Here is a 26,222-nt window from a genome sequence, read left to right as displayed (position 1 = left end):
CGTATATAAACAAATCTGAATGTTTACGTTTCAGTCTATTTTAAAGCAACTTTGTTACTAGCAATTATCTCACTGCATTATATTGCTGCAACAGTAGCTATTAACTTATTACTGAAACTATTTCTACAAAGCCTCTTCTTCTTAAACAATCTGACATTTATTTTTGATAATTTTCTTTGCTTAAATATGGGATCAGAACTCATAGCAAATTCTATTCCATAATTTTCATAAAGCTAATGGGTGCAAGACTCCCACCATAGATTACACTTTTTAAGCTTTGAATAAGAGTTTAAAGCAAACATTTATCCATAAATAGATCTTTTTTCCAATGTTTTCATTACTCATACAGCAAAAATATTTCTAGTTAACTTAAAGTCTTACCGAGCATACCAAATATAAAAATCTACTTTTTCATCTTTTCAGATACTGATAGAACAAGTGTGGATAAATGAGGAGAGGGCCAGTGAGACATCTTTTTCTTCCAATAGCTTCTTGCTTTCTGAGTTACTCACTGGCTATCTAAGGTGACTGACTCCTCTCGCAGTCCTGCTTGATATGCATTTACAGTGAAGTCTGGTATTTCTGTAGATGTCAGGCTTCTGTCTTAGACGTACAGATTCCATTCCATTTGGGGAAAAAAACACCTAAAAGTCTAGCTTAGTATCAATGTACCCAGGTATGTTTATGCATTTAGCTATTCATAAGAACTGTAACAATACAAACTTTTGAAAATATGTATTCTCAAAAAAAACCTAAAACAAAACAACCCCCCTTCTCTACTATGGTTTCACTTACTGATTTCTAATATAGAGGTAAAACTGAGGCATAAGGAAAAAAATGGAACTGAACAAAGAACATTACTGAGAAACTATCTCAAATTTAGTTATACACCAAATTTAGTTATTTGGAACAAATAACATAGAGGTCACTAGAAATTTGTTTTAGGTTAGCAGGTAGTGATTATTGAACAGAAAGGAAACATCTAGAGAAGGAATAGATAGTCACACTGAAACTGGCACTGGATTGTGTACTGCTGGACAGGTGAGACTGAAGAAATGGAAATTCTGATTTCAAATGCTTCAGAAATGGAAACGAAGTCCACAAGAACAGAGAAGAATATTAAAAACCCGAAGAAGATAATGACATTGTTAAATAAATCAAATCAATGACCTGAGATCCAAGATCACAAAATAAAGGGGCGTTGATTTTAGTAAAGAAACTGATTTCAGTTAAAATATTATTCCCTCAGTTGAATGACTGCAACTCCACTAAATTCATCAAGGTCACATAAGTACAGTCAAAGGCAGAGTTTGGTTTATGCTCTATTTTCCTGTTTTTTGGACTAAGCAGCAACAAAAGAGAGAAGACAGGAATTACTTTGAAGCTCTCTGAAGAAAACAGATTATCCTAAAACTGAGAGCAATCAGGAGCCCATAATTCCATACATGTAATAAATCATTGCTGGTTTAAAGAGACTATTGCTTTACTGTGTAAGAGAAGAAGGAAGCAGAATTATATTAGTATAGTGAGCCAAGAAAACAATTGTTTAACTACCTTCAGAAATAAAAGCCCAAGCAAAGTTTACAATTATAAAAATCTGTTTTGTATTAAATTTTGAATATTTCCCTTTAAGCAAAGGCTTTAGAAAAATGGTTTGCAACAGTGAGTAAACAAACACTAAAGCATGGACAGTATAAGATTAATGAACTTCACAATTACAGGCTTGGCAGCTGAAAAGGTCTTTAAGCAGAGATTATGTAGCCAAGCACCATCAGATGTGGTGACGCAGCACACAGCAAATGCAGAGCTAAGCCAGCTTCACACTTTCAATTCCATCTTAGGTCTGAAGGCTTTTCCTGTTACTTGTCTAGTCTTTTTATTGATACTAACTTTTTTTGCTGATCGCCTTACTGTCTGGAGGAACTTCAGCAGACTCAGAATCTTCTGGGCTTCTCTAGTTAAAAACAAAGATAATGGATAAGTGTTAAAGGGCTCTTCCAGCTGCCGCTATAAATACAGGAAAATATCAAAAGAGTTCAAGCTTTTTGAATTAAAGATAGTCACTGTTATTTGCATAGATATCATTAGAATCATTTTTGAGCACTGGCAGTGTGATTGGTACTGCAGAAACACATTAAAAAGAAATCTCCCCTGCCCAGAAAAGGTTATAGTCTAATTCAGGTAGGAAGAAAGACATTCATAAGTACTGTTGTAACCCAAGAAAATCATGTTTCTGCTTGAATACACAAAAATATGAGCCAAATGCAGAACTAAAAAGGACATTATAATCCAAATCGTATCTTTTGATCTTGTCATGATGGGATGATCGTAGTTTTCTGCTGGATAGGGTGTCTATAGGATTTCCAAGGAAAATTGGGTAGACACCAGAGTCTCTTTGGAGTTCCTGTTCTTCACAGTTACTCTGTGAAAACACCAGACTAAAAAAGATGATCATAGGTAGGTTTTACAGCCTTTCAAAAGACAGGGTTTTTTTCTTCAGGGTGGTACAGCCTCCAGTGTCTTGTCTCTTGGCCTTCAGTCAGGGCTTTGCCTCAGCATCAAGCATCACTGGATGGGCATAGCAGCACATGAGTACACTCCACTGCAATGAGTGAAATTTACCCTTATTTCAAGTGAAGAAAGAGACAGTATCTTTGTCCTCATCCTAGAGAGCTAATTTGATGCATCAGCCCTAATGTTTAATTAACAGAAACTTCAGTTGTGGGGAGAGAAGAGAGAACATGAGGAATATCTCTCTCCCCCTACCTCCCTGGGGCTTTTCTTTCTGATTAGAGAAATTATTAGAAATTTCTGCAAAGGTGAGATAAGCCAAAAAAAATTGGTTGCTTTAAACTAGAAAAACTGAATTTATAATCACTGTCTTTTCTTTTTTTGGCCAAAAAAGCATATTAAAGCTATTATGGCAGCCAGTGAAGAGTCAACGAAAGAGTGCTTTGTTAGGGACAGCAGCCACCACTCCAAAAACTATAGCAGAGATGTGTACTGGCTGCAAAACAGGATATGTTTCTTGGCTGGTATTAGCTTGGTTGTGATGTGGGATATGTGCTGTATAAGCATGAGGAGGGAAGGGAAAGGATTTGGTTTTTAAATTCTACATTTTAAAGGAAAAATAAAAGTCTTTAATTCCCATGATTGCAGCCAGTCATATGAATTCCAGTAATTGTTCCAATTCTCTTATAATATTTATTCACATGCCACTTCTTTGAACTCTGAGTCAAAACTGCAAGACTAATCACTGACCTGAAGGATTTATAAGCTTTTCTTAGTCAACCAGTGTTTGTCTTACTATTACTCACATGATTCTGAAAAATTGGCTGCTCTTGTACAAACTAGCTAAGCCAGGCTAGTTCATGGGATCTATACAAAACTTTAGGGGGATCTTGCAGCTGAGAGGAATGACAACGTCGTTCATTATCATAAACAGGAAGCTACGACATGGCTCACAAATCAGTAAACGTTCTTCACTCGTCTGTTTGCTCTGCATTCAATTGAGTTTCCCAGCTGTGGTTGAGGGATTAGCAGTGGCTCATGAGGCTCTTCCCCATCACAACTGCTTTAGTAAAATGGAGTTCACATTATAGAAGATCTCTGGAGATTCTGATTTAAATAAGCAGGAACCTATGTATCTAGATACTACATACAAAACTGAAGAGATTTGTTGGAAAAAGAGAAAACAACTTAAAAGGTATGAGTCAGTTTAGTTTGCAAAGATATATCTGTCTGGATACTCTCCACAGACCAATAGAAAATTATGTAACTTCTTATGGGTAAGCACCATTCCCAGATATCCAGGTTGTTTATGTTACTCTTCAAATCTGTGGAAAAAAGCCGAAGAACAGTCCAAGATTTCATCTGTTCACTAATTATGCACTTAACTCTCACTGCAGAAAATCATGAAGTTTTCCCCATGGGAGAGTCTGCCCTTACAGATGATAAATTTTTAAAAAGAATGGAGGAGGAAAATCTTCAAGAATTTTATCAACAAAAGGTAGTACAGGAAGTGTATTGTTATATCAATCTGATACACACTTAAGAAAAGTTATTGTAAAAATTTGTGTTTGAAATCTCTGAGAAGCTCATTATAAACTTAAAAATCTAGAGATTCCTAACAATCATGTCATGTAGTAAAGGACAAATCAATAAAGACTGAAAAATAATACTGATTTATTACATTCATTTGGTTTATTTTTCTGAGGAATAGAGAAAGAAGGATAAAAAATTAGGGGGGAAGTATGTCTTATTGGTAACCTACCAACTGTATTGTTGAAGTAGATTTGCCTCTGCCTGAATGTTCATTTAATTCAGATTCCACTGGAAGATCATGGGAATGTCCCCAGTGCCCATTAACTAAAGAAAGGCCCTGCTGAATGAAGATGCTTTGCAATTAGTTCTGAAACCCAGTGAACACAGGTGCAGTCTTTCTCAGCCTTTTGTGATAGTTTAACATTTATAAGAATTATTTTTTTCAAAACAAAACCTATTGAAAAAGGTTGTTGGCTGGGATCAAAATTTCCTAATGCTTATTTGGTTAAAAAACTCTGAAAAGTGAATCAGATTAACCAGTGACAACCATAATGGTTTGATAAAATTTATTTTGTTTTAAAGCTGAAGATTAAAATTTGAAGCTGAGACAGGTATAAAAATTAACTTTGAGAATTCATCTAGTTCTCAGTAGAACAAGTTTAAAAATTTGTGGGATGATGATAAAGCCCTTCTCTCCAGATAAGTAATAGAAAGGACTACTTTTTATCAAACAAACAAAATATCACCATAATCAAAATATTCTCATTCTATTAATCTCACATAATATTCTTATAGCTAACTCAAAGATAGTGGGAATAGGGACTCATTGCAATGTATCTAAATCAGGCCAGTCATTAAACACTCTCTGTAAAACAGAACAAGCAAAGGCTTGGCCTTTTTAAGTGACATTAAGATAGCCTCCCATGCTGAGAAACTTAATGAGCCATCACACTTTGTGTCACATTATATCCTTGTGCATAATCATATTTTCAGGCACCAGCCACACTGAAATAAAGTAATAGAATTTCTATAAGCATGGCAGTGAGCAAGGAGATATTATTAACATAAGATCAGGTTCTACTGACCACAACATACATATTAGATTTTCAAATCTATTGGGATAGGGGTCAAAAACAATTTGGAAATTTTAAGATATCATTCTTGAAAATATCTTGTGCTTACATCTATGTCTTCCTCCCTTTCAAACAGAGCCTAGAGTAAACAACTGTCATTGCTATTTCATATGGATACATACTCTTCACTGCTCCAGTGCTAGTCATGAAAGTATGCTTACGGAACACATTCAATTAACTGTTTCCTTCTTGAGTTATAAATATGTGGAACACATTCATGAAGCATACAAAATCCAAAGAGCAAAGCAAAATAGAAATTGAAGATCAATCTGGTAGGAGCACGTTGGAAAGCAATTTTTAATGCTCCATTTAACTCATACAAATGAGAATTATTTTCCACAACCATTTTAACATTTTGTGCACTGTAAAATCTCAAAATAAAAGAGATTATTTAAAGGAGAAATTGTACAAAGCTTTACCTGGTCACGTGATGTTACCAAAAGAAAGAAACACTTTTCTATCAGAAAAAATCCGTGAATTCCTCCAATTATTCCCAAAAGTTTCCAAATATATTCTTTCCCCTCATAGAAATGTTCTACCTCTTGTGCGTCATGTTTATGTAAACCAAGAGTCTAAAAAAAAAGAGATAAAGTAAAAAAAATCAAAATAGCAATGTTTTAATTTTTGCTAGAGTAATCCGTAATGTGTTAATTCAATTTATTCTCAAAATTTTCTTTTGCTATCTCTTTCAAATTCAAATTGTGTTTTGAGCTAATCAGCTGAATAGTAGATGGATGAAATTAATTATTAAGAGTCTCTGCTACACTTCATCATCTCTCAATGGTGAAAGTAACATTATTTTTCATGACAGTTTTATGAAATTACCCTTTATATATATATATATAAAATTGGTATATTTTGTTTGGAGTATATTGATCTTTAAAGTCTAAAAAGTTACTTGCATCATCTTCAGATGTAAACTTCATATTGAAAATAATCCATAAAGCTTTCTGCTGGTAGGTGTGCTTCCATTTTTTTCCCCAGTGACACAGCATGGTAGCCTTCCTTTGCTCTGAAAGTGGGCACTGTAAAGGCTACTGGATACATCACTTAAAACTGGTGAAGGAGAATACTTTCACACTCAAAAGGTGTTTCTTAAAGAAATGCATTTGCCTGACATTCACTGAGAATTGCCTTTCTTAAACCACTCTCCCAGTTCTGCTTCCAAAGATGATGTATTGAGTACGAAGAACATTTTGACCAGAATCTCAAGTGAAGGTGTGAAGCTCCCTTTCAATGACCAGTTGAAGTCTACTCATAACAGTTGTGTCGTATCAGAGGAGACTCAGTCAAAAATAAATGAATACACAATGGAAAATTTGGTTCTGCTTTACACACTATCCTATTCTTATTTTATTACTTCAGGAAAAAATCATAGCACCCATTTTATTACAGTTCTAGGCAGCAGGATTAATTAGGCTGATAGCCCCTGGTTCTCTGGAACAATGTGTGGAGGGGACTGTGGATGCCTTGTACAACCTTTGAACAATTTCTCCTAAAATGCATTACAGAATCTGCCTCATGAAAGAGTTTAATACACACCTAGAAACCTGGCTTGCACAGGACTTGTGGGTTTTCCGAAAAGTTTTTGTGAAAATAGGAACCTTATTTTCTCTGAATTCATCATTCATTGATTTCTCCTCCTTACTACTTGGAATCTATCTCTGAACTACGAAGTGCAGATGTAATTGGAATGCTGGGTAGCTGGTTCACAGATTTCATGGAAAACTTTATTTTTAAATAGACGAGCGTTAGCAAGGTTTAAATGAAACTCTTCTGTGTGTGTGTGGGTGCACGCGCACGTATGTGTCAACATTTTAAAAACATAAAAGTGTGTATTACCTACCTGAGGAATAAGGTGTAGCAATGCATCTCCAGAAAGGGTCCCAACAGCCAAACCGACAAACAGCTGTAAAATGAGTGTATAGATTTCTTGGCAGGAGTTAAAAAAAATGAGGGTTGTACCAAACATAGATCCAATAGTAATAAGTAGAACAGCAACAGTGCTGTAACCATATTCTGTAGGGAAAAACAAATGAAACAAAACAGGGGCACCTTTAATCATTCAGTATTTGTATTTGTGTTTGAGTATTTGTTTTGTATTTGTATTTGGTTTTGAGGCTATGTTTTCCCACTTCTGTGTACAAGCACACAGAGAAGTGATTCATTGTGCCACATAGATTTTTCTACCCGTGTGCGACACAGATGACAGAATTGGAAGCCTAAAAAACATTCATTTTTTCAGGCTTTACAGGTAATACAGTTTAATGCTTCCAAATTTCAGACCTTAAAGAGCTAAATAGACAGTGACTGTGCAGAGTAGAGACGCTCAGAGCAGCACAGCGAATGCTAGTCTGCATTTGTTTCCTCTCTTAACAGATTTATGCCTGTTATTCTACATCCTCACATGCCACACCTGTGTATCTTTACAGTCAATACCACATTACTAACCAAATCACATTCAGTACACAAACCAAGGCCTAAAACCTCAGATGAATGTAGGCATCTAATTTAGGTTCTAAGCATAAACTTTTTGGTCCAAATTATGTTTACAAATGTGCTGTGGACAGACACTCATTTAGTTACTACATCAGGACCACCAACCTATTTTTCCCAGGTTACTGGGATTTTTGGAAGGTTACTCTTATAATTCTTCAATTACACACTGCTCACATTTGCAACCTTTTGCACAACATGAATCCTGATTAATCTGTATGAAAGTCTTATGATGGAGGTAAAACACTGATGAGAAACAGACATAAAGGAACTAATGCCAAAATATTCAAAAGTGTCACTTAATGTTTCGCACTTTAATAGCACTGCAAGTGCTCAGCACCTCATAAAACCAGACAGTAAATTTCACAGACTGCACATCCAAATACAAGGGTATAGTAGATATTTATGGAAGGTCAGGCCTTGATGACTTAGCCAAAACAGCACAGCCTTTCAGTAAAATAGAACTGAGAATAAAATTAATGAGCCTATGCTCAGGTCACTAGGTCACACATAGGTCAAACACGAAGTCCTTTGTCTCCAGCCAGCAGAAGTGTCCCTGTGGTCATGGAAACCTTCCTTTGCCAAAAAGCACAGGGAAAGGGCTGCAGAAAGGGCTCTTACTAATTCCCTTCTGTGTTTGAATGGTTCAGCTTTTCTCATCTACACAGATGTCTCACCTTTATGAGATCACTAAAATGTCATTGATTGGGCTGATGACCTTAGACTCGGGAGAAACTCACTCAACTGTGAATTTGCCATGAACCTTGTGTATGACCTGGGTAAGTTCCTTTCTTTCTTTGTCCCTTGATTCCCCATCTTAAAAATGGGCATATCCGTGTAGCATAGAAAGGATAAAAGCAGTAAAGATTGCAAGGTGTTCAGGTAATGAGAAGAGAGATAACATAAGAAAGGACTGCTGCCTTCTGGGGAGCTATAATGACTCTTCCTATTCTGTATGTTTCTTTCTCCTATAGCCATTCTTGGGATATCCACGAGTTTCCTTCCATGCCCTTATCTAACATGTTTTTTTAATTTGCACTTATAGTTCAATTAATCTGTACACCATGGAATGATAGCTCAGCTGATTGCTATGAGCTGCTTAAAGTGTGTAGCTTAAAGTACAGATAGAATTTAGAGCTGGAAAGTGCTGTTCCATAAGGATCGTTGGCCAGCAGGATGTGAGGAAAGCTTACTAGCTCCTAAAAGATCTAGTCACCTAGAGCTCGCCATGTAGATATTAGGATAAAGGTATTGAAGGCATTGATTTGTAGCCTGAAAGTGCTGCTCTAGATGCAGGTGATTATGGTTAGATGCCCATTCCTTTTTGCTCATTCCCAGCTCCCAAATCCCCCACCAGAAATTAATGCCTCCTGTAATACACCAGCACACCTAGGTTTGTAACCACCTCCCAGATATTGCTGGTCTAAAGTAAAAACAAAACCAGGAAACATGTTAAGAAGCCCTTAAGTCAGATCAGATTCAGATTTGGTTTTGGTAGGGTGGACTAGGGATTGGTTACAGGAGAAGTTGAATCAGCAGAACAGATGGGGCAGAAATCCCTGGAAGCAGTGGCATGTGAGGGCTACGACTGCAACTGGAAACAATCTGATTATACTCTAACTCAGTTCTTGTTCCAGCTTTATCACACAAGTCCTGCTGCCCATGTGATGTTTTCTGGTTGTTTTTCTTCTCACAGTAGTATCCCCAAAGCTTCTCTGCTGTAAAATATCACAACATGAAAAACCAGCAACATTCACATAGAACTTATATCAAGCATTTGCCACATCATGGTATAAAATGCCACCTAACATAATCTTGAGGCCATATGTAAGAGCAATGTAATGATTCCAGTATAAACCTGGTGGAAATTTCACAAAATAGGTCATTACTGCCCAGCACCCCACTGATAAGGACCTGTCATGGCTCACTGATGCCTACATCAAGCAGTCCTCTAAGAAATGAAGAAAATAAAGCTTAAAACCTTACACATTGAAATAGAATTCTGTCTAATATAAAATTGAGACCATTGAATCCCCGCACTTCTCAATATAGTACTGTTATCTGACATGTATGCTATAAAATTATAGAGTGCATAGATTACAGAGTGCATAAATCTCATCATGTTTTGGTTTAATTTTATTAATTAATGAAATGTCTCCAGAAGTTAAGCTCCTGCACCCTTTTATCTGAATTTTCACAGTACTTTGCTGATAACAACATAACTCACTTTCCAAAGTTGTTGGTGGAAGCTTTGTCTGCTTGGAGTCAGGAAGCTGACATGAACAACTTAATAGTTGCTGAATGATAGCTGGACTGATTTGCTTGAAGTGGTCCTTAGAAATGGAGGAAGAACTATTTTTTAAAAATATCTTCACAAGTTCGTTGGCAGAGAAACAAACCTATGCAGAAAAGTATATACAGTTACTAAATATGTTGCATACACCTGCATTTAATGCTGAGGTTATATATGGAATCTTAGAAGAACACAAGGTTATAAAGCCTAGAAAAAACTTGTTTTCCGTATACTCTTGTCTGGTTAAACTACTTTAATTACTTCAATTACTTCTGATTCTTTTTTTTTTTCCAATTAAAACTTGATACTACTATATATTTCAGAAAGACCAGAATCTTTGGGATGAAGTAGCACAGTTTCTATCGAAGCCTGTTAATATCACAAGGACCTGACACAATAATATCTCTAAATATCTTATTGTCATATATACTAACAAAAATATTTTAATGCTAAAACAAATCATGTTCTTAGCTATTATGTAAGACTGCATTAATAGCAATACTATTGCTATTAATGTAAGATACTGCCTGTATCAAGGCAGTGCTGAAATTTGTCCTTGTGCTGCATCTTTAGTAAGATATGGAATCAAGGTGGGTTTTTTAATTCTTTTAACAATGGCATGTCACTTTAAGGTCAGTAAACTAGATGTTACATAGTCAAATTTGGCCTAGGATTACTTAATTATTGTATTATTATTATTGTATTATTAAGAATTTCAACCACTTTTTGTTCTTGTTAGAAATATCTCTTTGTCAAAAAAAAAGGAACTTTTCTTGGAAACATTTATATTTTGAAAAATTTTCATGAAGAATTGTTTTATCATCTCCAGGATGAAACTTCTAGTAAAAATATGAGCAGTTAGCATTAGAACAGTTCTCGTGGCAATTTTGGTAAGAACTTTTAAAAAGAAGAAGTCCAGATCAAATATGCTATCTTACTTAAAGGAATAATCCATTGTTGTAATTCAATTAAAAAAATAAATATTTTTTTCTTTCATTTAAATTAGTCTTCATCTGAGAATCAAGGGATTCTTACATATTCTTTTTCTAATCACTGAAGTTTAGGTTTCTTTTGAAAGAAAATTACTATTTAAATAAAAAACTTGTAATTATCATCACTTTTAAATAACCCAGTTAAAACCCAACACCTTCCTGTCTTTGTTCATCCATTAGTGAAGTAAAATATGCTTTGTAGCTCACTGAAAAACTGAATGAATTGATCACTGATATATTTATCCTGAATACCACATTCAAGTCTTCAGGATAACAGGTGATCTTGCTACCTGGATCTAGTCTGTTCTGCCTCCAAGCAGAAGGAGAGCATGGAAACAATTCAGGAGCTACCATATTGGAAAGACCTTCAGTTTGTCTGTTCTAGGCAGCAGTTTTGACTCTAGAAGTAGGGAACACCAGTAAGTGGTATCGAGTTGGAAGTCTAGCTTGTGACTGGTTATGAGCAGCATTCCTCACTGGTCGGTACAGGGACTGATATTATTTAATGCCTTCACCAGTCGGCTGAGTGATGGAACAGAGTGCACCATATCACATTCACAGATGAAATCCAGCTAGGACAAGTAGTCAATATACTGACGGGCATAGCTGCTATTTAGAGAGATCTTGACAAGCCAAAGAAATGGGCTGGCAACACCTTCATGAAGATCAACAAAGACAAGTTTATTGTGCCTCAAACAGAACAACCCCATGCATCAATAAAGGCTGGGAAAAACTGACTCGAAGGTAGCTTTACAGAAAAAGCTTTTGGGGTCCTGACAGATAACTTGAACACGAGTCACCAGTGTGCCCTTGTGGCAATGAAGGCTAACTGCATACTGGGCTGCATTAGCAAGAGTGTAGCCAACAGATAGTGGGAAAAGATTATTGCCCTCCGCTCAGGACATATGAGTCCACAACTGGACTATGTCTGGTTTAATAACCGGCAGTACAAGAAAGACAGTGGAAAATTGGGGAAAGTCCAATGGAGGGACACCAAGATGGCTAGGGAACCTCAGCACATAATGTGCAGGGAGAGGCTGAGTGATCTCGGTTTGTTCAGTTTGGAGAAGAGAAGGTTGGGGTGTATATTAAGTCTTCAACTATCTAATGCAGGTTATAGGGAAAATAGAGCCAGAATCTTCTCAGAGTGTACAGCAAAAGGATGAAAGGCAACAGGTATTAGTTGCAGCAGGGAAAATTCCAATTTGCTCTAATAAAAATAAAAACATCAAAATGAGGGCAATAAAGCACTGGTACATGTTTCCCAGAAAGCCTGTGGAATCTCCATCTTTGGAGACATTCAGAATTCAACTGGACACAGCCCTGTGAAACTTGATCTGACTTTGATGGTGGCCCTGTTCTGAGAAGCAGGATAGACAAGATAAGGTCCAGGATTACTATGAACATAAATTTTAATATGATTTTATTATAAGGAATTTTAAATGAAAAAGCAAGATCTCATCTGGAAAATAAACTGTCCACCTACACATAAAAAAAAATAATTCTTAATGCTTATTTAGTAAAATGTTCTTGTAAGAGTTGAGGCATGAGGACCTGCATCTTTTCCAGTTGCAAGTCCTAGCCTTTTAAGCTTTATAACATAGGGAGGCCCAGTACTAAGCCTCCATTAGTAAAACAACTATGTGCATACTCCTGGAGGATGATAATGAAGAAAGAAGTAAATCGAATTTGCTTATTCTCATATGAAAAACTAGATGGATGGATGGATGGATGGATGGATGGATGATTTTGGTTTCCAAAATCCATGTTTCTTTAATGAGGAATAATAAATTAATACATAGATATTGTGACATAGTTTAATGGAACTTAATATGATTGCTCGCATTAGATCATCTGCTACTTACTTGTTTTATATGCATTTTTTAAATCAGTAGAGACAATGATGACTTAAAAAGAAGGCAGTGACCTTTTTCTGTGATAATGTTTCAAAACACAATTCCTATCTAAAAATCAAATTATAGATCTTAATGTAGTCAGCAAACACAAGCCATAAACGAGTCAATGCCTCATATGTAGCAGCATCTGTTACTAATGGAACACAATGGCTATCATAGATACGTGCAGAAAGCAGGAGACAAAATTAGCAACACAACACTGAAACACAAAGCCTTCTAATGGAATGATATGTCAAAGAAAACAGACATAGCTAGAAAGAAGAGGAATGGAATAAAAACAAGAAACTAGGAATTAATATGGAAGAGAAATTCTCTCCTCTCCAGATGTTTCTTTGTGATTTTTTTCATCTATACACAATATTTGGCACCCAGTTTGACTCCCAAGCCTCAGATAACTCCCCTGCACACTTATCTTTTGAGTTACAGCCAGTCTCAGAAGTTCAAGAAATCAAAAACTGTGTTTTATAAATTCTTCTTTCGCTGGAGAACAATTTTACTTCTTGTACAGATAGTATCACTACTGATTTCTGTCCTTCATAATTTAAAATTAATATGAAACACATTTAAAATGACCTTCATTTAAAATTATTTTGAGACTCTATTAAATGCCTCATCATGCTGATAAGCATGATTCTCTTTTGTGGTCAGCTGGAAAGAAATAAACATATTAATAGAGTCTGTATTCCAAAAGTAATAAAATTACACAGATATATATCTATCAGAATGGCATTTAACCAGATGCCATTTGTCTCAGTTCCACATCATAAAATGACCACACAGCAAAAGTCAATTGCACATCGCTTATTCTCCTAAATGGAGAAGAAACATTGTCTTTGAGTTAACTTAAATTGTAAAGAACTGAAAACAACAGAAACATTCTTTGAAGTATGTATTTCAAATGTATATGTCAAAATATATACAAAGTATATACTTTGAAGTCTCATTTTTTGTCAAGGACTGTCTTCCAGTCTAAAAGATGGAAGTCAATTACCATCTTAATCATTGTTATAAACAAAATTTATTTATTTTCAAATATTTAGGATAAAGATAAAATCACCTGCAATGAGCCACTGTCCTTCAAAGCCCGCAAAGAGGATACTGGGTAGTAGCTAAAGTTCTGTCTTACAGACTCTATACTTTCTAAAGGAGGCTTCTGAACTTCAGATGGCTATTAAAAGTGTTTGGAAATGCCCAATCTTCAGTTTACAGAAGCCTTTTAAAAACAACTTACACAGAGACCTTAATTTACTTTTATTCCTTAGTACAACCCTTCTTTCTACAAGGCCACTTAAGGGGCTCTAGAAGCTCTGTGACACAAAAGCACAAGAAATCTCCAATAAATCTGTGAAAATATTGAAGCCATGGTACTACAGTCCTCTGTGTCTTGAAGAAACACCTGATTCCACGTAACACTAACCGTTCTGTTAGCCCCTCCCAGCTACTTTAATCACACATTCAACATCCATAAAGTTGTTCCCCTAATTAATATTTAAACAAATATAATTATATAAAAATATATTTTTATCAGTATCTACACAACTTTTTGAAACTAATAAATTTTACCTCAGAAATAATGTAGTGTTTGAAAACAGATTTGTACTTTTAGCACTGAAATTCTGTGACCAATACTATAACATAAAAATAAATTAACCTGGTCCCAATCTGTGTTCCTTTCACGATCTTCAAAATAACCTTTCAGATAGTCTCCTTTTGTATGGTTTCCTTTGATTCGAATATTTCTGGTTCCAATATCTCTGATTGCCATACTATAACGTCTTTTGTGACTGTGGAATTGTCCATTTACAGTGCAGGTCTTTTTGGCTGTAAGCACATTTAGTAGTTGTTCTAGTTCTAGTAATTCATTAGAAAACAGATATGTTACCATGGGAAAATACACATTTAAAAATATAAAACCAAAAGTAACTGATAAAATTTTGTTAGTTTTAACATTAATTCAACTCCTCATTTTAATAAATTTTTTTCTCCTTAGTTTGGTACTGTAGGTAATTTCCACTTAACACCTCTAGAAGTTCAAGGCACCTATATACTCAGCCTTTCCTTCTTTACCGTACTACACTCAGATGTTTTGCCTGTGACTACCTCAGAGGAAAACAGATGTGACTAGAAGGGCAATTAATCTTCCATTTAATCATCGATCTCTGCCAAAGTTATCTACAAATTACTGCTAAATAGCTTCACTGTTCCTCCAGTTTTCCCGTGTAAATGGAACACCATGCTAAGACGCCATGGCCAGGTATTTGGATAGTCCAGAAAGACCATGACAACAGATCCTTTATAGGCTGTCCTGAAAGCAATCTTCAGGATGCTATGCTGCCCTTTGCACTTCAGAAGTGAAACACAGGGCAGTGGATTTTCTCTCTCCTTTGGCTAATCTGGAAGCATGCCTGTTTACAGCACTGAAGTAGGAAGGAGGGTGCCAGGATCCCTAATCCAAACCTGAGACAATGCAGAGATGTATTCCATGACATAGCTTGAGTGCAGTGGCTACACCTGCTGATGAAATGCTTGGTTATATGAGGGAGCATGCTCTATCCTGTCTTACTTATTGCCTTCCTTCACCCCCGTATTTTCAAGATGAAGCCATAGCGATAGTTTCTGTAAACCTGAGTTTGTCCATTGGAAACAAAGGCGGTCCACAAATTAATTTCAAAGGAGTTTAGATCAATGAGATTAAGAATGCTTCCATGCGATAATCCTTTATTTTTTAATGTTGTTATTCAGAAAGAGCAAATGGTATAATCTTAATAGTAAATCTTAAAAAAAGGCTTGTGATAAGACGTTTATCTGCTTTCTTTGTCTTGAGCACACAGATCTGAATGGGGCTGAAGCTAGATTTTTTTTCCTAAATGTAGTCCACTCTACTCTTCTTTTTTTCTATGCTGCCAGTTCCTTGCTCTTTCCTGCAGTTACTATTAAGAATTTAAATAAATTTAAATGGAGAGTTTAATTAGCTTAGGCTTAAAATATATTTAAAGTGTAACAAACAGTTAAGAATATTTTTTTGTTTCTCTGAATGACACCCTAACTCCACCAACCATAAACTCTTGCTATTGTCTTCACTGAGGCCTGGATTTCACCATATATAGCTATTTAGTAGCACTGTGCCCAGATGCCTCCATCCATTCTTGTGAGTCTGGCTTGGCAATTTTAAAGGAAAGGTTTTGCTGCAAAACCAGTTTATGCAAGTACAATCTAGGAGTCCAAGTCTGGATTTTGTTCTTTTTTTTATGATTTAATTCTGTGATTCAGTGTACCTCTGTGTAACCTAAGAGAAGTAAAAATGTTTTTACCTATGCTTAATTCAACTTTTTAAGCTGTTTTAACCCATACTTAATGTAACTTTTAAAAAGTGCTTTGAAAAGCTTGTAAAGTGTTGCTACTAGCTGTTACCACAAATAAGGAAATGTAGATGTCTTATAATAACCTTCTAAATCCATACCAGGCCCCTGAGTTCATGGTTTAGCTTCTTAAACTACTAAGCACGCAGAATCTTTTACAGAACTTACTAGCAGCTGCTGAGAGCACAACACTTGTGTTTTCTATTTTTTTTCATTTTTGGACCACTTCGAGCCTTCCTATACTTCTATTTATTTATGGTTAAGTAGCATTTCTGATACGTCTAGCAACAGAGCACCTGAAGTAAATGAACTTTGCAATTTCCAGACTCACTGACTGGGTACTAAGATCAGAAGGTGAGTAGGGAAGCACAAACCATAAAGATGTTTTCAGGTACATTAGGCAGATATCAGAGAGCATTTGGTCAAAACAGAGTGGCCTGTGTCTATTTCATCTCTTCTGGGGGTACGCCTACACTGAGTTGTGAGTGACTAAGGTGTCTAATCTGGCTACCGTACATGAATTATCCCATCTACCCCTAAATGAGTCTTGCAGTGTATCAAGACCTGCATGAAGAAGCAAATGCAAGCGAGGCCTCAGTGAACTCTGCCCTCACAGCTAGATTGCCACTCTCAGAGCTCTCTTGGGTAGACTGTGCTGAGCAATTAAGTCATAAATTAATGTGATGGTACACATTTAATAATCACAGTAACTATTTGTTTTATACCTCTCAGAGAATTATCAAAATAAGGAGTTTATTTTCCAACCTTGTTTTTAAATTTAGAAGAGACTACTTAACAGCTCTAAAATGAAATGGCATTTAAATCTAAAATGAAGAGCAAAAAGTCCTTTAGGCATTTAAGGATAGTTTACATCAAATATGTGTCACAAAAGGCAACTAGAGACAAATAAATAGCTTACCTGTCACTTGGAGCTCAGTGGTACTGTTTAGAGAATTGAAAATATATTTTATAAAGAATTCCGGGGAGGGCAAACTTGCTTTCCCCATACAGACTCCTTGGAGAGCCAGAGTAATGATTAAAGCAGCCAGGCGTGGAAGAGTGTTTTCATCAGCACCATCTCGGTCCATTATATCAGCATTTTTCTCCAGAGTACTCACATCAACACACTGAAATCAGGAGAAAACAGCATGAAGACAGCCCTGGTCACCTCCATTTAAATAATCAGAGTGACAGGAGGAGAAACCGGATGGAGAGAACACTTTCACAGACAGCCAGGGTAGAAAAAAGCTGTAATTGACAGCAGGACAGCAAATGTGAAACAGAGGACATTTTCAGGAGAACAGGCATAGAATAAACTAGCCTGAAATTTTACTCAGTGTCTGACGGCAAAGCAGTATATTGCTTCATTCAGGTTATTTTTGCTTAGTGTAATTTTCGTGCTGTTTTTATTATTCCTGTGTCCTCCTCAATTTCATCTACATCTACTTCCAGAAAGTGGCAGAAAAGGGAGGAATTTTTGTTAAGGTACCTGAAATTGACTCAAATAAGGCAGACTTTAACTCTTTATCTCAAACTTCAGAAAGAATTCTCTTAATGTTTTCAGTTCCCTATCTTTTAAATGGAATCAATAATTTGTTATGGGGCAGTTATCTGAGGACAATATGGAAAGATATAATTCTGCAGATAAAGGGTGACTTCCCTGCTGTGTGACCAAACAGGAGCAGTAGACGGTCATGTACACCCGTGTGTGTGGATGTGTGCAGTTCTGAAGGGAGGGAGCAGGGTACAGCTCTCTCAGTTACCTGGAAACTTATCCCTGTTTTCTTCCATTTCTGCCTTTCTTTGTTTTGTTGTTTTTTTTTTTTTTCACGGCAAACAGTTGGGGTTTGAGAGAAACAAAAAAAATGGCAAAAATTATTTAAGCACATTTGTCTCTAACTCATATTGACTAAATTGAGAAGCCAACTAGATGAGCCAGTACAGTAATAATTTATTTTACACAGATTCATCTCCCTCTCTATATGCCTTAAACACTGACGAGAGGCAGCTGGCATTTCTTTTCCCGTCATCCATTATACATTTACATTTCCACAACCCAAAATTTCACCTCTCATTTAAAATAATATATATTAGCTGCTATGACTAAGAGGAGGATATTTTCTGTGAAACCAACACATATAAAGAGCCACTAAAAATGCTATTCTTCTATTGCTACCCTGCCTCATTGGCTGATTTCCATAACTCAAGTGTTGTGATTCTAAACATTAGATAGTCTATAATGTTTTGAGTACTTCTCATAAAAAAACCCTCTTTTCCCTCATGTCAGTGAGCAGTGAAGTCTCAGCTACTGAACAGGCTTGACAACTGATTATACTGCCAGCATAAACAAACAAACCACACAGTAAAGCACTTTATGGATTGTTATTCTATCTTGACATGCCAAATACCCACCGATGCCTCTTTACAGTTGCCCAGATACCATTGGAGTTCTTGGAAATCGGCACGTTCACCAAGACTCAGAACCAAAAGTACTGGTCAATGAATAATTTATGATGGGAAACAATTACACAAAGAACGCAGAAAGAGTAACTGGAGGCCCTCAGCATTCTGCTGCGCAGCCAGGACTCCTAGCCATCTTCTGTTTGCATAGGAACCTCTACTACCGTATGGTGTAAATTAAAATCTAATTAAATGAAAAAGAACAGGGCAAATTCAAACTTTGCAATAAACCAAATTTAACTGTATATTATGAACAGATCTAAGGGGCTTCTCACAGAATGTCAACCTGTATTTTAGGAGTTCTCTAATCAGGCAAAAACTTATTTTATTGCCCATTACAAGGAAAACAGTTTTTCTTTAGATTGTGAACTCTAGAATATTATTCTATTATTTTATAGAGATAAGGAATAATAAACAGTGGTGAGAAAACTCCCTGCATGTTTCCTGACTTAAAAAGGTTGGTTTTAGCTGAATATACTCAATATGCTTTTTTTTTCTTAACTTTAAATTTAAGCTTACCTGTATCACTCTTTCTGCAAGGCATATTCGTGCTCATAGAAAATTAGTCACAAATTTATGTGTCTCAACTGAAGGAAACCATCATATCTTTGGACAGATCCCTTATTCCACCCTGCTTTGGATAGACATGGAAGTGCAGGGCCTGGTAAGGATCTCATCACAGAAAAATGATTCATCATTTCTACTATACAGCAACATCAGTTTTGGAGCTATTCTGCTTTATACCATTTAAATACAATCACTGCTAGTATATCTATACTAATAAATAAAAGAGATGAGAAAGTATTTTCTGTCCTTGAAGCCAAGTGCAAGATCTTGCATCTACAGAGCTATGCTCTTTTCCATCTGCCCTAAGCAGGGCAACTGCATCTAAATTACCTATTGGGAATGGTCCCTAATATGCACTATCTCCCCAGCCACGGACTCTGTGGAAGTGCCAGGTAGCACATGCCAAAAGCAAGTCAAGGAGAAGGCTAGTATTAAACAGCATGTACAACAAAAGACCAATGTTCAGCCTGTGCTCTCACACTGTTATTTACCAGTTTTCTGGAGGACCGTGATACTGACACAATGTGTGAACTAGCTTAAAGGCATTATATCAGTAATAAACATGAAGTTATTTTTACTTATGTTTTCTTTACCTGGGTTTCAGAAGTTTTAAAATGTTGCCTTACTGCAGCCAAAATATCTTCAGTTTCATTCCGTGAAAAATAATAACAGTCTTCATCATGTCTTAAACTAAGCATACTCTGTAGGTAAAATTTATAATCCTTATTATTCAAGCTGAGTTCTGAAGAGCACACATCTCTCTGATGAAGAATGTAGTAGAGAAGAATAAGAGATATTCTCTCAAATACTTCTTCGCTGAGATGGTCTTCTGAATCTCCACCAACTATTAGTAACAAAGCATCTGGTTCAAGGCACTGTGAAAAAATAAAAATAAATGGAAATTCAACTCAAGTATCACACTGGCAGTCATCTGCAAATATAATTAGAGGAGAACAGGAGAATTCAACTCTTATATTTAAGGGATTGAACCAAGGCCTACACAGATGCAGGCTGATGGAATGGCAGGAGGAGGGTGCAGGTAATTCATTGCAGCTCTATGGCCGCAAGATCACACTGTTTTTTTTTCCAGAGCCCCTTCTGTTTTTAAGAAATGTCAAGTATCCAAGGGATTTAAGATTTACTACAAAACAGGACTAACTCTGATCAATCATTGTAGAGAATTAAAAGTCTTCCACTGGCTTCAACAGATTATATTTCTGGTTATAAATATATTAGTTAAGGCCTAGGGCTATATGTATTTTCACCTGTGCATTCTATATGTGTTTATATTATAAGACAAAGACTGTATCTGCACCGTAGTTAATTCAGGGTATGTAAACAGAAGTTATATCATATTCAGTGCACTGTTAAGAGACTTAATTGACCCTGCAATCATACAGCTATTTTTATTTTTTCTCAATGAATTCTGTTAACTGGAACAGTTAATTCAGTCCAGTGCAGAGAGCCAGCACAAGGTCTCAACACCATTTAGTCCTCCAAATGCATTTCAAGAGGGACTGAAATTATAAACTCACCCTGTGCAGGCTTTCTGTCTGAGCACAGATTTTTTAATACACACACACACATACATATATATATATATATGTAAAACTCCCAATTTTTCTTGATATAAAGACACTTTCCAGAAACCTTTTCCAGCTCAAGCAAAGGTTAGTCTTTAAAATTAGACCAGAAGACTACTAGAGCTGTATGTCAGACTATGGGAAATACGATACTGAATTCCAGAATAAAGAATCTTTCTTGAAGAGATCCTCTAACTATTGTCATTCATTGTGTATGAATCCTTTCCAAGCATGTGAGGACCTGTCACCTTTCCAAGCATGTTATAGGCCTGTCAGCTAATCTCAACTATTATGGTAGAGCAGCCAGACTGTACATTTCAGAGAAGAAACTACAACACATCATGAAGGTACCATGGGAGGATCAAAACTGCACTCTAATAAATTCATTAATCCTAGTTTGTCAGACTAAATTGTTTGTGGCTACAAGAATGATGTATTGGTCAGTGTGGCTCACCTTGTATGTTAGTTCATTTTCCTACACAGAAGCTGAATAGAATCAAACACACATTGTTGTTTTCAGAAGGCAATGTTGCTTGAAGGAAATGAGAGAGCGGCTACTTTTTAATAGAAATAATTCTATAGAATAGAAATAATTCTAACAAAAAATCTCACAAATACTTGATGCAAAAAAAGTAAAAAAAGCAAAAAAAAAAAAAGAGAACTATGGATGGTAATTGCCAAATTAAGTATTTATACTCATAAATAAACTAGACTACAGTATTATCAACTCTGCCCTGCCTACATTGTCTATCTATAATTCTAACTTTTCCTAATGCATGTCTCTAAAGCATTAGTATTTGGGCTAGGAGGCATATATATATTCTGTTTTCTGTCCCAAAAGACCTCAAGTTAGTCAACCAGCCTTTTCAAACACTCAATAGTAATACAATAAACATAGTGCATGTAGTGGAAGATTTTTGAAGATTTCTACAACATTTCAAAACCCAGTGAGGATCAACTGTCATTAGTGAGGCTGTTGTTTGCTCTTGGAAGGAAGGTGACAGAAAACGAAATTGCTAATTGGAAGGAAGAAGGTGTATTGTAAAAGATGCAGCTACTCTATAGTATATAGGTAGCCCATAGAGAGTGACCTTTGGGGAGATATCAAGAGGATGTAAGTTGATTCATCACTGGTTATTTGGCTGTTACTAATATTTTACAGGCATAACCATCTGCATGGCCTTGGTTTAGAAATGCTTATTTGCTATAAAAAAGAGGCCAACTTTGAACCTGGGCACTGAACCCTGAGTTTCTATCGTTTAAGAGACCAGAAGTTAGAAAAAATTTTCTTACCACTGCAAGAAATATATTACTTTTGTGTGCTTAGGAGATAAAGAAGTTTCAGATGCCATTCAATAGCTGCCAGCCTCTGCCCAAAGAGTCTTGGGGCCAATACACAACAACAAACCAAAAAAGCGTCTAAAAAAGTGCTAAACTTCACTGTGTTTAAATACCCATTGGAGACATCATTAAAAATGAAAAAAAAAAAAAAAAAATCTGAAAACAAAGTCATGTGGTATGACTGGAATCCTGTATTTAGAAGGGAAAGTTGAGTCTGAAATCAATTAGTTATTCCCAACAAATATGGGAAAGAAAATGCCAAGCTAAGGTGGGGCATTCTGTTTCAAATTTCGACGATCTTGAAGGATCTTCTCACACAGTTTTTGCTGTCTTGGTTTACCACATCTCGTTAAATCATCTTGGAGAATTTCAGTACAATGTCATGTGGCCTGCATGTGACTGAAGAAGCCATCTCTCTCTTATGGATTTTCTATAGACAACTGTCTTCATGTGGCACTGGCAGTGCAGGATGTGTGCGGTGTTACTGACATAACCAACACTGAGAATTACTGGAAATGGTGAAAGTCCTCAAATTCTTCCCACAGGAAGTTTCCAAGATGAAGCCTAAACAGAGTGGAAGTCCTGACCAAAGTAAGCCCCAGCTAAGTTTCACTTAGATTTCCTCCATCCAAGGACACAGTGGGTATGCTCTCCACAAATGCACCACAAATACAAGAAAAAATACAGCAATCAAGAGAAGCAAAACAAAGCAAGAGAACAAGAAGGTCTAGACCCCTGTTTTGTGAAGTTTAGGAGGACTCTATACCCATTACTGTTTAATACATTCTCAGCTTTTGATCTGGGCCCGTATCTGGTATATATCCATTGCCCATATGTGCAAAGAGAAAAACTACACAAACTTCTTCATAAAAATTACCCATTTAGGGAATAACAGGCACCTACATTATGTATGAAATTTCACATTGAGGCTTATATGAAAAATAGGAGCATTTGCAGAAAGGTCCAATTAAGTGAGTAGTTGTCTACTGCACAGGAGAAAAAGATCTCCATTTCATTGGCTTGCCAGATTGTCAAGAATAGCATATTCTGAAGGCTTTCACCTTTATGACCATCCTCATAATTCTGATATAAAGTGACACTCTGTTGTATGTAGGTCACTGAACAATGTCAGAACTAGAGTAACGTTAATCAAAGCCAAGACTGACCAAGCCCTTTGTAATCCCTTTCAGCTAAGTTGTTCACTTACCACTGTCTCCGTCCTACCAGAACCTATTATCTTATTACACTCATTCCGTTCTTTGTCAAATCAGGAATCAGTTCTGAAAATATTCTCAGCTCAACTAGACAACCAAACCTTCTGTGAAGCTGTACCCTGGACTGTTTCCAGTTTCAATTTGGATTTGTAGGTTCATTGTTCTGCCTTTGATTTTCCTTGACCTGAACTGCTTACCAAAACCCTCCCCTAAATCTTGAATGTTTCAGGGAAGTGGCACATAAATCTGAGACAATCCTGTCTGGGTTTTATTTTTATGAACTAAAATCCAGAACAAAACAAAGTGGCAGAACTGGTCCCCGATTTTTACCTCTGTCTTTCCATAGTGCAAATCCTCTGTGTCCCAAATTCAATGCTTTTATAGTTAGATCAGGGTAAAGGAGAAAAATCTTCGTTGGAAACTAAACACTTGACAACTTTTAAAGGAAAATTATTAATGTTATGTGACTGAAGCATGGAGTTTTTAAGGAATCTCTGTCATGTTTGGAATATCTCTTCATGAGCTCAAACAATAAATATTAATAATTCAGAATGAAACAATTAAAGCAGGGACATTTTTTTTTCTGCAACAACAAGCCCTTTACATGTTTAGGTTTTGTATTCAGGAGAGTATCACTCTAATAAATAATTTTAGAACTCACTGATGATCCTGTAAAGATATCCCTCATTAATTGAAGCACTAACCAGATTACAATCCTCTTGCATGCCATAAATCCGCTGTGGGCACTCAGCTCTCTCCAGTAACATTTTGACCAGTTCTCGTGAGTGGTTCATGTGGAGCTCTTTGTTGTCAGCTGAAAGAACGTGTAAAACTTCCATCAGATAGCCTCGGCTGGGAGCATAGCTGCCATCCTGCCCATGCTCTTCCCCAGGCTGTCCTTCAGCAATGAGCACGCTGAATATGAAAGCAGAACATACCACCCCAAGAGCTGGATGCTTGGTCAGAAAACACATCTCCTCTTCCTGCAGTGCGTGATCTGCACTGAATGTTGGATTGTTGTTTGCACTTCACAGCTTAAACTTGAAACCTGAGGAATCTGAATGGTAAAGGGGAAAAAAACCCCAACCCTTTAATTAGTGTGAATGCAATATGTCTGAAAGGATTTATTAATTGGTTGGCTAAGCTGATTTGCAGTGACAAGCTGTTTTTGAACAACAGGGAGCCTGTAAGGGCTTTACAGCCCAGAACAGCAGGAAACTAAGACAACCATGGCCTTAAAACTTAGTAGAATTACCAACAAGAGATTGACTCAAAGTGCCCTTCCTTCCTCATAAAAGTAAAGTGTATGGTTTTCATTTCAGTGTTATGTTATTGCATTCACTAATAATCCTCTTCAGTAAGAACAGGAAAATACCATAGCTTTCACTTTCATTCCATTATGAAACAGGTTTTTAGTAGCAAAAATATCTGTAAATAAAGATTACTAGTCTAATTCTGATATGAACGTGAAGTAATTATGTTACATGACAATGATATAGACCAGGTTTTATTTTCAAAACACTTTACCAACATTACTAAACTCCAGCTATAAAACACGAAACAAGAATGAACAGGATGCACTTAAAAATTAGTGATATTTTATGATCAGATGAAAGAGTTACAAAACTGAGGTCATAATTTCATTCATGGAACTCAGTGAATAAACAAGACAAACACAACAGAAGGAACAAGTTTAACTTGTTTACTCTAGATGCAAAAGACATTTTGTACTGTAAATCTGCCTTGTCACTATCCTTCCTAATATACCATTGCCTCTGCTTTAACAATAATCTATCTCAATATCAAAGCAAAAGAAATATAAAAGAGTTTCACTTCTGTTTTCCACAAAGAGGTTTAATTTTATTGATGGGCAGATGCTGGCAGTGACATACATTTTCAGATGATAATGCACATGTGTTAAACAGCCACATGTAAGTTCAGCTTCTTTTAACTGCAATATGGTACGTGTGTGTCTTATTTTAAGGGAAACTATGCTAACGAAGTATTTAAAATGAAAAAAGAATTGCTGAATTCAAATTGGCATTCACTCAGATAAAGGTTAGTATGTTTTTAGATGTTAGGAAATTTTTTGGTGTTTAGATACATTTTACTGTTAGCAGTTAGGAATACGTATCACTGTTATGAGGATGCACTTATTTCTAAACATTATTTTCTTACCTTCTGAAGGGAAAATGCTTGTGTATCTAGCTTTGTGGCCTTCTGAATCCTCAGAAGTATTTAGCTGCTGGAAGTCCAATGTTTTTAAAATTCCTTGATGGTGCTCTGGAAGCTGGAGAGGATTAGTTTATTGCTGCCTTGCAAAGTTTTCAGTTGCTATGGAGAGAGCTGCTCTTAAGGTAACAATGGAGGTGGATAGGAATTAGTACATGTTCTTCTTGGCAAGTTCTAAGCATTACATTATTGACTGTATTTCACATATTTTAGTAGTTATCATTTTATGTAAACAGTGTCTACTTTATTTTAGCAGTGCAAGACGTGTAAAATCTACTGAAGAATGTATTGCATTACAATGGATAATACAGGCAAGCACTCTAACTGTTCTCTACATTACTACATTATGTGAGCAATTTTACAACAAACCTGAATTTCTTGTTTTCATCGAAACATTACTTCTTTTTGCAAATATGAGTACAGAATAGAATTAGAAATCTTTTCAAGTACCCCATAGAAAAATGGTATTTTTCTTTGGGAAACACTGTCTATAGAGAACAGGCTCTTTCATCCCCACTTATTCTGTGCCACATTTGCACCAATTAAAAAAGCTGAGATAGCTCAGACTTCAGTGAAAAAAAAATTCTTCCAC

The 26,222-nt window shown here is 36.1% G+C and overlaps 1 protein-coding gene across 4 annotated transcripts in view; it reads right to left on the bottom strand.

Moving 5' to 3' along the window:
* Positions 1-25,679, bottom strand: part of SLC39A12 (solute carrier family 39 member 12) — a 35,022-nt gene extending 9,343 nt beyond the window's left edge. Inside the window, exons 1-9 of one of the 4 annotated variants that reach the window (XM_009465807.2) lie at positions 25,577-25,679; positions 24,103-24,455; positions 19,854-20,135; positions 17,153-17,360; positions 14,526-14,725; positions 9,901-10,072; positions 7,024-7,196; positions 5,597-5,749; positions 1,891-1,954 (exon numbers count right to left, since the gene is read on the bottom strand). In XM_009465807.2, coding sequence (XP_009464082.1) covers positions 1,891-1,954; positions 5,597-5,749; positions 7,024-7,196; positions 9,901-10,072; positions 14,526-14,725; positions 17,153-17,360; positions 19,854-20,135; positions 24,103-24,372 — 1,522 coding nt within the window. In that variant the 5' untranslated portion in view covers positions 24,373-24,455; positions 25,577-25,679. Of the gene's footprint in view, positions 1-1,890; positions 1,955-5,596; positions 5,750-7,023; positions 7,197-9,900; positions 10,073-14,525; positions 14,726-17,152; positions 17,361-19,853; positions 20,136-24,059; positions 24,456-25,576 lie in introns of those variants that run through there. The other 3 variants (XM_087759857.1, XM_087760026.1, XM_087759942.1) reach the window with 3 other exon arrangements.
* Between the last annotated feature and the right edge of the window lie 543 nt (positions 25,680-26,222).

The sequence above is a fragment of the Nipponia nippon genome, unplaced genomic scaffold (assembly GCF_047370975.1).
Source record: "Nipponia nippon isolate SJK-2023a ecotype South Korea unplaced genomic scaffold, ASM4737097v1 scaffold_1, whole genome shotgun sequence".
Lineage (NCBI taxonomy): Eukaryota > Metazoa > Chordata > Aves > Pelecaniformes > Threskiornithidae > Nipponia > Nipponia nippon.
Note: the sequence above shows the minus strand (reverse complement) of the source record. Positions and strands in the feature narration are given on the sequence as shown.